The following is a 13,829-nucleotide window of genomic DNA, read 5'->3' on the forward strand; positions in this document are numbered from 1 at the left end:
CCTGACCAAATCTGTTATTAATTTAAAATGTGTCAAAATTTCTTTGAACTTGATAACTTTAAAAATAATCTATGTTACAGTTACTTCTATATAGTTTCTTTTAAAACAAAATATTAAAGTAGTGTTACATATTTTTCAGTCTCTTTAGTGGAACAGCAGATGGTCTGTCAGGAGCTGTGGGTGGTGCCCCAACCACACCCCAGGGCGGGGATGGTGCCATTGAACGAACTGTGGCAGAAGGGGAGAGAACTATAGAATCTATGAGTGTTTCGGCTTTCCTCGGAAATATTGGTCTAGAGCAGTTAAGAGACATTTTCGAACAAGAACAAATTACGATGGACATTCTTGTAGAAATGGGACACGATGAACTGAAGGACATCGGAATTAACGCCTACGGACACAGGCATAAAATTCTTAAAGGCGTCGAGAAACTCCTGCAAGGCAAAGGTAACATGATGTGTTCAACGTGTGTAATAGACTCTTCCAGTAGTTTAGTAAAGAAAACTTTAGATGTGTTCTCACCTAGAAAATTTGTGGCTAGAAATAACCAGGCTTTCAAAAGAACTACTGTTTAAAATTCTGTGTCAGATTGCTACAGTAAAGAAAAAACACTTAAATTGACAATATGATTGATAGTAAAGTGCATTCAACACATAATTTGAACACTTCATCTGTGCAATAATTCATTCTTTGATTTTATTTTCTGAATGTTTTAAGTTTTCCTTGAGATAAAGGTGCCAAAAATTTGTTCTCTGTAAATTGCTGTCAAGGGAGTTAACTTGCATGTTTTTATAAGTGATAATAGATGAGCGCTGTTACAATTGCAATGATAGATTTTGTGGGTTTTTTTTATTTTCGGGCATGACTATTTGATCATTATAAATTAGATTTAACTTGATAAATTCACTCATATTCTTGAATTCTCATAGTGGTTGCTTTTTTGTACTTGGGCAGCATTGGGATTATTTTGAAAGTAGTCTGAAATTTTGTGTAAACAATTCAAGCATTTGTAGAAGAATAAGAAATAAAAAAAATTATATTTGAAGCATCAATTCTTCTGTCAGAAATAAATAGCAATATTGTCAGAAAAGAATAGGAAGAATGTGCATTTTTTGTTTTCTGCTGACTAGATCATCAAATTTTAAGTAGTGTTGAAATATAATCTGAAAGCAGCATACTTCCTGATTCATGCTAATTTTCATGAAAATTTTGAAAATGTTTTTAATAGTAATATATTGTGAAGAGAACAAAAAATGTAATTTACACATTTCAAACAGCACTTACAATCCATGTAAATTACCAAAAAAAGTGGTTAAAATATGCAAAAATATCCCTTACTGCATAAGTAATGCAATAGAAATGATAAATACTGCAAAATCAGTTTTTAAATTGCACAAATCATGTAAATTATAACTTGAATCTTAAATCTTTAAACTTTCTTAAAATCTTTGTATGTTTTTCTCAAGTTTGTTTGATTTTCCTGAAATATTTTGGCCCATCTTGAGTCTGCATATTTAAAATTGAGGGATATTCTTCTTTTAAAAAAAAAACCCAAACAAAACCAAAACCTTGTGTGTTTCTAAGTTCATCTCTATGCCACTGAAGATTTTGTCATCATGTTTTCATTTTTATGTTTTCATGATTCTGTTTGTTTATGTGCTTGTTTGTTTGTCTATTTGTTTCTATATTTGTGAATGTTCACCATCCTTACAAATACATGTTTAATGTATATAATTGGCAAATTTTGACCTTAATTGTCCATAGTCATAATTTTGTTTTACCTTTTTCTCTGCTAGAGCTTTTGCCACCACTGAGTATAGAGCCAGACCAGCCTGTATATCTATCTGATCAGTCTGACCAGGCTCTGTACTGTTGGTAGCCAAGATTTGAGCCGCGCCATGACAAAACCAACATAGTGCGTTTGCGACCAGCATGGATTCAGACCAGCCTGCGCATCCATGCAGTCTGATCAGGATCCATGCTGTTCGCTATCAGTTTCTCTACTTGTAATAAGGTTGATAAGCGAACAGCATGGATCCTGATCAGACTGCGCGGATGTGCAGGCTGGTCTGGATCCATGCTGGTCGCAAACACACTATGTTGGTATTGTCGTGACGCGGCTTATTTCATATTTTGATTTGCAATCTCTTAAACCATACGATATTACAATATCTTAAACCAGACCATACCAAATTCAAATCTGAGCAAATTCATCACACAAATTCAGTAGTCAACAAACCCTATAAGGTTTGTTATTTTAAATTAATAATGATAAATTAGGTTCTTGCTTTCTGCAATGATTTGGTTAAAAACTATTTAACTCAAACCCAAATTGTTTTCTAAATTTGTTGTAAAAAAGTCAAGGTCAAATAATTTTTTTTAATGACTTAGCATGTGTTGTGAGTATATTCTTTTCTTTAGGAGTAACAAAATGATTTATGTCATGTTTGTTTTATCATGTTTTCATGTTTGTCTGTTTTTGAATGTCTGCAGCTTAAATAAAGATAGAATTTTAGCCTGTCTATTTTTTCATCATCATTTTCACCTTCGCTTCTTGCATTGTGTCACATGTGTGTGTAGTAATTTTGTTATATCATCACATATTTAGTCAAGTAGACTTAGTATCGCTTAGACTTTCTGCTTTCTGTGTAATCCTTCAAGCATGCACCAAAGGTATGATCATTTGTTTTTGTATTGTTGAAAACTTTAAGATAAGTTCTGTATGTTGATATTTTAAGGGACTCCACTGAGGTTTTATGAAATGAGGGTTTGGAAATTATTTTTCGAGATTAATATTCCATTTGATGTAGGATAACACCAATAATTTGTGTGCAAAATTTCAGTTCATTTCCTTACTTTGTTTTCCAGAATTATTATTCTACTTTTGAAAATTGAAAAGTGTTGGTGTTTTACACTAAAATTGGGCAAAGAATAGCACAAAAATATGTATTTCTGAGTATATTCTTTATTATCTTTCTGTTTTAAGTGCCCAGGTTAATCTGTGTAAGAATCTCAAATTTTATGTTTTTAAGCTTTTGGACCTTAGTGGAGTTTCTTTAATCATGGCATGTTTAAATCCCTTTGAATTTTCATAAACGCTTGTCATGCTGGTACCAAAATTAGAATAGCCTTTTCCACCAGTATAGAGCATGGCCAGCATACACATCTTTGCAGTCTGACCAGGTTCTATACTGTTTCATTGACCAATTTGAGAAAAAGAAGGCGCTTTCTGCTGTTTGGAAAGAATCCATATACTGGACTCACCTAAAGAAGAGAGAAAGAAAACCATAACTTTCTTGTTTTATGGCAGTTGCCTAGTTTGACTTTTACTCTTTGTTTTGAAATATTTCATCATTTTCAATTCAAGCATTCTTTTATAAACTAACATGGGTACTATTCAGGTTTGAAACCTGTGATAAACTTGAACAGAAGATGCAATGATAACATAATAATGTTATGAATTTATGCCTGAGATAAGCTAATTTATAAAGTTAATTTTCTGTTAATGTTTAGTTCTTATCTAAAAATGAATGCTATCATCAGTAAGTGAGCAAAAGTGAGGACAAGCTAGTTACTGTATTTAGTGTTGCTGTCTAAATTGGCATTCAAACATTAATTATTGCACAGATTGTCAGTGTATTATCAAACAAATATCATTTAACTCGGCAAACTAAATACAAAATTCTTTGTAATTATTTAATGTTATTTCAGTGAACTTCTTTGAATTTATATGAACATACTTTTCAAATATTTCATAAAGAAACCCTCATACTTATATTTCATTCTATTTCTCAAATTTAATTTTTAGTAAGAAGAAAAAATCTTTTTCTTGTTTGAAACAATAGCGTGTCACTTCTAAATATGACCAAAAAAAAAAAGCGAAATAGACTACATATTGCCTTTTCTTTCATGTAATCATATTTACAAAGAGTTTGTTTTATATTTGCAGATCTCAATGAAGAGTCTGATATGAAAACACCAAGAAGAATTGTTGGTAAGCATATATCTATATAGAAATTCAAAATAATTAAATTTTTTATTTGTTATTTCTTGATGTATTTTATTATAATGTGCTGTGTTTTTGAATAATGACCAATTACAGGGAATTGATGGGAAATTGTATAAACCACTCTAATTGGAAATTGTATAAACCACTCTAATTGGAAATTGTATAAACCACTTTAATTGGAAATTGTGTAAACCACTCTAATTGGAAATTGTATAAACCACTCTAATTGGAAATTGAATAAACCACTCTAATTGGAAATTGAATAAACCACTCTAATTGGAAATTGTGTAAACCACTCTAATTGGAAATTGTATAAACCACTCTAATTGGAAATTGAATAAACCACTCTAATTGGAAATTGTATAAACCACTCTAATTGGAAAATGTATAAACCACTCTAATTGGAAATTGAATAAACCACTCAAATTGGAAATTGAATGAACCACTCTAATTGGAAATTGAATAAACCACTCTAATTGGAAATTGTATAAACCATTCTAATTGGAAATTGTATAAACCACTCTAATTGGAAATTGAATAAACCACTCTAATTGGAAATTGAATAAACCACTCTAATTGGAAATTGTGTAAACCACTCAAATGGGAAATTGTATAAACCACTCAAATGGGAAATTGTGTAAACCACTCAAATGGGAAATTGTGTAAACCACTCAAATGGGAAATGGTATAAACCACTAAATTTTTAATGTATTTATGTAACAAAATAATTACTGCGAAGTTCTATCAAGGAAATTTTTTTTATTGAACTAAAATGTAGTTATAGAAGTTTTTGTTTATTACAGGTCCGGGGGGTAATTCGTTCCAGTCTACTCAAGGCACTGTTTTATTAGATCTGTTACCGGAAGATTCGGAATACCAGTCTGTCGAGGAGCAGATGCAGAGTACTATCAGAGAACACAAAGACCGTACAGGCGGTTACTTCCAGACTTATACTATTCAAAAGGTTTGTTATGATTACATATTATATATATTTAGATACTGATACAGGATAATAGAATGTAGTTTCAGATATTGAAGGATTGGTTAATTCATGATAAAATATTTTATCATAACTTAAACTGTGTTGGTGCAACGTAAAACCCAACCCCCCAAAAAAAGCAAAAAAAAACCATTTATTTATGACTTACAATGCAATTATAACAAAACAATTTACAATTGAATTACAAATACAATGGAATATTTATTAAAGTGACATTATGCCCATTCAAGGTTATAAAGTGAGTGAACAGGTGAAAGTCAAAATAATTAAGTTTACAATTTGCCTTATTGTATTGCCATTTCGTTTTGCTTCTGGTAAATTATAGGATGGGTGTTACCTCGGCAATATTGCTTCAGATTAAAGTGTCTTAATGATAAATGTTTTGCATCCTGCAGTTTATTTTGTATTAATTATTGATACTTAATCATGAAAACTGTAAATTATTAATCTTCTAATTGTAAAATCTGAAGTCAATCTTTAAAAACAAAGTGTGATTATAATTAATTTGAAACTGTGAACACTTCCATCAAACCGTAGTTTTTAAGGACAGATCTGATAGTAATTGTAGTTTAATTTTTAGTATGATTTATCTGTTCTTTTCTTTCCCTCTTGAAGGACTTGGATAATATTATAAAGAATAAATTATTATTTTTTTCAAAATTTTCATTTTGGGTGTATTTTTTTATTTACTGTTCCAGAAACTGTAAAGAAAATTGAAATTGTAAAACCGTCTATATACCATTGTATTAAAATTATTGAATTTAATTGTGGGTGTATTTTGTTGTGTTTACAGATCCAGAAAGTTCGTAACAAGAGGTTATTAGACAAGTACATGCATCGTAAGAAAGAGGTTGCCGATGAGAACCATGGTCACGATAATGAGAGGTTATTATTCCATGGTTCACCATTCTTACAGACCATTGTACAGAAAGGTTTTGATGAGAGGCATGCTTATATTGGAGGAATGTTTGGTGCTGGTAAGTTTTCATCAAGATTTTTTCATGTCTTTGAATTCCTTGATGACCTAGGATTCTTTCATTTGAGAAAACTATCCAGGTAGCTTATGATAGGTTAGTGGTTCTACTCTTGTGCCAGTTTGTGTCTGAAAACCACGAAATTTCCCCAAGGGACACCTGTATATCACCGTATGGCCTTTATGTTTTTTGTGTGACTTGAAACCTAACTGTGAATGGACTCGTCCTATATAGAAACGTGGATAGTATGATGTAGAAATCAGTGTAAAAGATTTATTTTTTTATAAAAAGGAAGAGTATGTTAATTTCTTTGCACATAATGAAATACAAAAACCAAACAGATGTTAAAATTGAAACAAAACAAAAATCAGAAATTAAATGATTTCAGAGTTATTTTGAATGTGATCATTTTAAGATGACAAAGGTGATATATAGCCTATGGTTTATTGAATTCTAATTAAATACCCCTGGAGATAAGGTTGAAATACAAATGTCAATTTGCATGTCAAGAAAAGCAAGTAAAAAAGCATGTAATGGGTTTCCGTGGCCGAGTAGTTAAGGTTGTTGACTTCAAACCACTTGCCTCTCACCAGAGTGGGTTTGAATCCTGACAGGGACTTGGTTTCTTTCATGAGAAGAAGCTATCCAGCTAGCTTTCAGAACGTCTATTGTTCTGCTCATTTGTGTAAGAAATAATGTACAGAAGGGGACCTGAGTTCTTCCTTCACCAGCCTTCACCAGTAAAGCTGGAAAGGCGACATATGACTGATGCTGTGTTGGTGTGACGTAAAACCCAAGCAAAAAAAAGCATGTGATGTCCAAATGTGTCTCTCTTTATTTCTATGCTTACAAAGTCTTAATATTTCCTGTTTTTAGGGTAGGTTGACATGAATAACTATTCTATTTTTCCATTATTTCAGGGATATATTTTGCTGAGAATTCGTCCAAGTCTAACCAGTATGTGTATGGTATAGGGGGAGGCACTGGTTGTCCTCAACATAAAGATAGATCTTGTTACATTTGTCAGAGGTATACTGAAAATTTTATCTTTCTTTTGGCAAATTTTATGGTTATTAGCAAAAAAGTTATTTGTCCAGTGACTGTACAGAACTGTTCACTTATTAAGGAGAAGATTTGTAACTCAGTTGGCATTTGGCAGATTTTATATATAACCTGCTGTTGATAAAAATAATTGACATTTTTAGCTCAACCATTTGAAGAATACCACATCAGTATCGGCCTCAAAAACACCCTTTGGTCAAGTATTCAGAGATCAAAAATTCCACTTGTCTGCTCGTAATTACAAGTAGAATTAAAGAGAACTTGATGCAGGATGAATAGAAAAATGTTGCCTGCATATTGAATCTAATTTAGAAGGAAATATTTTACGATGCCTGAGTATTTATGTGTAAGTTGGTACTGCTGAATGGAATTGGTTGAAATTTCACATACTTATTCTCTTTGATTATCTAATATAATTGGCACAGGTCTTATAACTCTGAGTTAACATATAAAGTAGTTATGCTCCTTTTATACTGTTAGTCTCACTGTCTTTTGGGCAGCTTTGATTATTTTCTGTTTTTGAATTTAACAAACAATAATAGTAAACTAATAGTTTGAATTATTTAAAGAACAAGTATTTTGAATTTGAGATATTTTTAGTATGTACTTAATGTCAATAATGATATATTTCAGACAACTGTTACTGTGCCGTGTGTGTTTAGGGAAGTCATTTCTACAGTTTAGTGCAATACGTATGGCTCATGCCCCACCAGGGCATCATTCTGTGATAGGTCGTCCCAGCAATGGTGGACTCTGTTACCCGGAATATGTTGTCTATAGAGGAGAGCAGGTGAGTAACTGAACCTTGATATCAAAGATTACTGTTGACCTTGACATTAAAGATTATTGTTGACATTAAAGATTGTAATTTGATATTAAAAATCCTTTTTCACTTTATATTATACCCATGGGTGACCATAATTCAACACCTAAACTTTTTTAGTTTGTAAGTTTTTTAAAAAACCATAGTTTTACTTGTTTAAAATGTCTACATTGATAGATATTTCGTTGTTAAATAAACTTTTACTTTGTTGTTAGAAAAATTAATTTAAGCCCATTATGTCCCATGTTACGGACATTTTTATTGGATGAATGAACATAAACTTAAAATATTAAAAAATTAATCTATCTAGGATGTGTATGTAACATTCTATCAGGATTGAGATTAGTAGTCTTGTCACTTGCTGAGAAGTTAGTATTTACTAGGTAATTATCCAGGAAAGTCTGTAAGGTGGATTGACCACTGAGATATGACCAAATATGTGCTACAATCCACGTAAAAACCAGATAAAAATGTATTGTGAAAAGAGTGGTGCAGTATTGTCATTGACCCTACAAATAATCTACTAGTATTATTTAGAATTTGCATTCATGACATTATGATTTTAAGTATTTTGACTTTTTCAAGATTTGTATGAAACAAAATCTATTTTTTTCATTCCCAGGCATATCCAGAATATTTAGTGACATTTCAAATAGTGAAACCTCCGGAAGGGGCTTCGACCTCGGACTCACCACAAAAACCATAAGGTGAACAGAGACAGCCAGTGTGCCAACTATCTATGTATTTAAATTATTTATTTCTCCTGAATGTTTATGAATACATGTATCCTGTGAAATTAATTGGGACATGCATTGATGAAGGCATGAAAAGTACACTTTTATGTGTTGGAAATATAAACGGAGCAAGGAGGAAGGCTTGAACAAAATGAACAAACAGATTTTTGTGTTTGAATGAAAGAAGCGCATTTTTACTTGTAAATGTGTGAATGAATATGTTTTTTGCAACAAAGTTGTGCTAAATATTTGTACATTGTTTTGAAAGAAAAGTATAAGTGATCACATGTGAAATTGTGTATTAAACTTCCATTTTCTTAGCAAACTGGACAAAACTTCTTATTGCTTTAAACATAACTTTTAAATGGTACTTTGTTTAGTTTTATACAGTAATATATGCTCACAATGTTTTATTATATTTGGACTTGATATTGGACAAATGAATTATGTTGTATCATTGTTTCATAGAACCAATAATTGATTGCCCCAAATATTATCATTGATTTATAGAGTGCCAATTTTGGATTGCCCCAAATTTATACCAATATTAGATAGCCCCAAATTTGATTCAGTTCCATTTTATGGTCTATATTATATATTATATAGGTTTCAGACACTGAACTATAAAACTTTTTGTTTCACATAGGTAATAATAATTAAGACTGTTCCATTGTTAAAAAAATGAAGAACAAAGGAGAAAAATATAATTTAGCTTTAGTATGAAAATATTGTTATTAATTCTTTACAATAATATCTTTTTAAACTGTATGAAAAATGAAATAAATTCTTTTTGAGATTTCTAAAAAAGCAAGGGAAGTCTTGTTCAGATTGGAAAGGAGACTGGTTTAGATTATTTTCGGTTGATTCGTTGTATTTTTTTCAGTTGCTGCTTTAATTTTAAAGTATCATTTTATTGTATTACAAGTATATTTTGTTTGTTTTATAGGGCAGTTTGATTTGTGTATCTATTTTGTTTTTGTATATATCTGCCTTAATTATACAGGAACATTCTTTAAACTTATTCTCATAGAATATTTCCAAACATTTTATGCTAGAATTTCATCTTGTACAATTGTTCTTTTTGGTTTTAGTTCCCATCATTAATTTTGTTTTTTAATGTTGAAGAGTTAATAAGTTAAGTTGTATTATTTTATCCTGCTTGAAAATGCTAGTTTTATGTTATGATTTCAGTGCCACAGATTTCTGCTCTTAAATCAGTGTTTAACTTTGCAGAGTCATCCATGTTTTGCTTATTTTATCTGGTAAGAAATGCTAATAATTTTTGATTACATAAAAGAAGCACCAAAGTCATGACAAAGCAATTTTTTCTTTCTTATAAATGTAAGGTAAATTTATGTATAGACATATTGACACATCAAAGATTACTTATTAAACTGAATGGGCCTAAAGGGGAGAAAAGAACCGTCGTCATTTTGAATATCTTTAAAGATGACATAGGATTTAATAATAATAAATATATGACTTCACATAAAATTTCTTTGAGCTAAACTATGATGAAATGTTCTGATTAAAAGTAAATCTAAGAGAAAATGTAACTCGTGGTTTGTGTTTGACATTTGCACTGTAATCCACTTTTGTAATTATCATCACATTTGAAGATCTGTGTGGAAGTTTGCGTTTATATAAAATTTAATCTAAATTACTTGTGTTAAATCATCTGTTCGTTGTGGTCATGCATTCTGAAGAAATTTCACTCCTAGACAAAGTTGTGGTGAATAGCTTGATTTGCTAGGAAACAAATGTAAATCATACTCAACACAGCATTTAACGACTTTCATGGTGTTATATTTAAATGTAAATAGAAATCATCAGAAATCTTGGCGGGTAATGTTTGGTAGAATTTTTGTTGTTCATAGCAAGCCACATAAATCCATCTAATTTAGATAAAATTATGTTTAATTTCTCCTCGAAACATGAAATTGAAATGTGATTTTCCAGGAAAAGATGTGTACAAATTGAAATTTAACTGTGTTAAATAGTCTTGATTTTACATTTAGTTGTTGATGTCGAATCTCTAGGGTATCTTATACCAGATTTAAGAATGTATCTTCCAAATTGTACATGATTAATTGAATGTTAACTGTATAATATTGAGCATGTTAATTGCATTTTCTTGTCATGGTAACCTAAATAAATGTTAAATAATTGAATTGGTACAATTGTTGTTTGTTTTACATTGAATCGTGAGAGACAGCTCGTGTAGCACTAAATAGGGAACAAAGTACGGATTTAAAAAAAAGTCCATAAGAAAGCGTGCAAGACTATCATAACTACTTGCCTAGAATTGGGACGATGGTCACATGAATTTAAATTTTCAAAGCAATTCCTCGAAAAATTTAACCGAAATTCTGTGTCGAAAAAAAAGGGTAATAATTTTGTCAAAATCCATGACAGAGTTATGTCCTGGGGATGATGGACACTAACAAGTAGCAATACCTGAAAAAGGGTTAGAAATAAGTGGGATGGTAAGAAAAAATTAAGTCGGAAAGGGGGTATGATTTTGTCAAAATCCACGACAGAGTTATGTCCTCTTGTTTGGAAGTAGGAATGATGATGACTAACAGGTATTTCTCGAAGGTAAATAAGTGGGTTGGTACGTAAAACTTGTGTGACGCCAATGCTCGAGTGAGTGGGACAGCTTTCCCTTTTATATGAACATACAGTCCAGCTAAAGTTGGGCAATCCCTCGACAGCAAAGGAAATAAACGAAAATAGTTGAAAACCTCTGACTCAGTCTGTTTATGAGAGGTAATGCTTAGCTAGGTGAAACATCTCACATTAGCATCGCAATAAGCGGAATTTAATGCTCATCACTGAAGTATTGCTGAAGGACCAGAGACATACATGCATGGGTGAAAGTTTTCAGGACTATTCCTGAAGTTCAGGATTTTCAGTCTCCTGAAAGCCTTCTATGTAAAACTATGAAAAAAACTGCTAAATTCAGGATTTTCAGGATTTTTAAAATTTCCAACTTTCACCCATGTACATGTATAATAACACTTAGATAATTTTGACAATTATTTGTCATGTACAAAATGCTTAATATATTTCATAAAAATACAAGCCAAACATCCTCTCTTTTGAAACACATCGCTGATTCAATAGTACAAGTCTTGTAAGTTTTGAAGTTAATACTTAATTGTGTTGAGTGGCTCATCATTATGAGAAACATTGTGTTTTAATCAAAATAAATGAACAAATAGTCAACAATGTCTTCAACCAAGTCCATACGTGAAACCAGAAAGGTTTTCTAGATATCGTAAAATATTTGTAATGTTTATTTCTCGTTCATTCTTCTTAAAATAGTTTTCATAATGGAGTGATCAACTTTTACTTCTTATTACAAATGTTGCTCTGGAAATGTATCGCAGTTTGTTGCTTTCGCAAATGTACTAAATATTTTATTTTCCGCAGTTGTAAAAAGCAAAGCATTTGTGGTAATTCTAGAGCTCGGATTTTCCCATAAAATCCCGAAGGCACTACTACAGTCAAATCTGTGTGCAAAAGATCCCCTTTGAATAAACCCACTTTTTAATTACCCTTCATAGATGAAATAAAAATATAGCATCTCTTAGTACAGACCACTTGTCTACAAAAACATTATATATCTCTATCTTGGGTAGCCTTTTTGTTAACAGGTTTTTATATAGAGACGGATCGTTTTTATTTCTCGTGTGAAATATGAGCCTGCTGTCCTCAACAATGAGTAAATTCTGTATGTAAAATTATTCGACTGCTTGGTGCGAAAAGGTTGTAACTCCATCTTTATGTCATATGGGCTACGACTTCTTTTGCAATAAGCCCTCGATAATATATGCTTTTTACAGGAATTAATTTAAACTGGAATGGAAAAAAAGGAACTGAAAACAGTCAGAAGTTTGCTCACTTAATGACACCAGCGTCATTAAATGAAATGAAAATATTATCAAGGGACTATTTTAGATAAATGTTTTATCATTTTCGCACAAGCGTGTAAAGTAAATGGCATTTTATTTTATTCTGTTTACCATGAAATAAGCGCATCTATAATTCAAGGATGTATTTACATTACAAATAAATATAAAATTGAAACAGTCTTTTTATTCTGGAATATGACACTGGAAATCAATTAAAATGGCTATTCCCCAAAGAAGCATCATTTTTAACAATGGTCATAGATTTCTCTGAAATAAAATATGAATACACTCGCTTGTTCTCATACACTTAGTTACCTGTAAATTCTTCTTGGTCAATCACTTCATTGCGGTATCAATTCATTGAAAATACTGAAAACCAAGGAAGTTTTCAGGATGTATAATTATTTATTTCTTTTAATCATGTGAATTACAAGAACAAGAGCATTTCAACAATTAACAAAACAGTTCTGTCTATGAAATCGAGTTTGTAATAAATGAGATATATTGGTATTCGGTAGATGGTAAGTGCCGCTTGCAATGTGTTAAATAATTGCTTTATTCACATCACAATATTTTACTTCAAAATGCATTTTCAATTATTTTGATGAAAATGAGCAGGAATATGGAGACATCCCCTTTACACCTGCTGGGATCGACAGTGATTATCCTTTGCCTCAAATTAAGTGAAAGTGTATGTCACCGAGAAAGAGGTATATAGTAGTAATGTCAAAATGATTCAACGTGATAGTAAAAACACATCAAAACACGTGTTAAGCGTGCTCGTGCCGGTCTTATATATACTATGGATGAAGATACGACCCATGTCGAGTTTGAACCTCCGACAGATAATACCGAGGTTAAGGTCCTCGTCTCCGCCCCTGGCACGTCAATAAACAATGTCACACCAGCTGATGAAAATAACATTTCAACAGAAACATTGCAGCATCAGCAACTGGAGCAGGATGTTACGATATCTTTGCCCAGGTCAGATATAGGTCGAGTTGCCGAAGACGATGATTTAGATCCAGGAGATCCATTCTTCGTTGAATACACTCGCCTCATAAACCTGTACCATGAGTTGCCATCGGGTATGTTTATGAACAGACTTATATGTGATTACAGGTCCAGTGAATCTGATTTAGAAAACACTCGCCAGCTTTTCTTCGAAGCATTAAAATCCTATAATGACTTTCCATTTGAGTTCGAGTCTCAACTGAAGCGCCGGACTACTAGCAAAAGTGACATAGCAGTAAATAAGCTAGCAAATGACATTTACACCATCCTATCGATTATGGCTGGTGAAGATTACT

At 31.7% G+C, this 13,829-nt stretch overlaps 1 protein-coding gene across 1 annotated transcript in view; it reads left to right on the forward strand.

Moving 5' to 3' along the window:
- The window catches only part of LOC132719980 (poly [ADP-ribose] polymerase tankyrase-1-like), a 36,176-nt gene extending 25,403 nt beyond the window's left edge, over nt 1–10,773 (forward strand). The window contains exons 22-28 of the mRNA XM_060703955.1: nt 140–447; nt 3,950–3,994; nt 4,813–4,973; nt 5,803–5,986; nt 6,904–7,012; nt 7,679–7,835; nt 8,491–10,773. Coding sequence (XP_060559938.1) covers nt 140–447; nt 3,950–3,994; nt 4,813–4,973; nt 5,803–5,986; nt 6,904–7,012; nt 7,679–7,835; nt 8,491–8,574 — 1,048 coding nt within the window. The 3' untranslated portion in view covers nt 8,575–10,773. The remainder of the gene's footprint in view (nt 1–139; nt 448–3,949; nt 3,995–4,812; nt 4,974–5,802; nt 5,987–6,903; nt 7,013–7,678; nt 7,836–8,490) is intronic.
- Nucleotides 10,774–13,829: the final 3,056 nt, after the last annotated feature.

The sequence above is a fragment of the Ruditapes philippinarum genome, unplaced genomic scaffold (assembly GCF_026571515.1).
Source record: "Ruditapes philippinarum isolate M1 unplaced genomic scaffold, ASM2657151v2 ctg2520_1_1_1_1, whole genome shotgun sequence".
Taxonomy (NCBI): domain Eukaryota; kingdom Metazoa; phylum Mollusca; class Bivalvia; order Venerida; family Veneridae; genus Ruditapes; species Ruditapes philippinarum.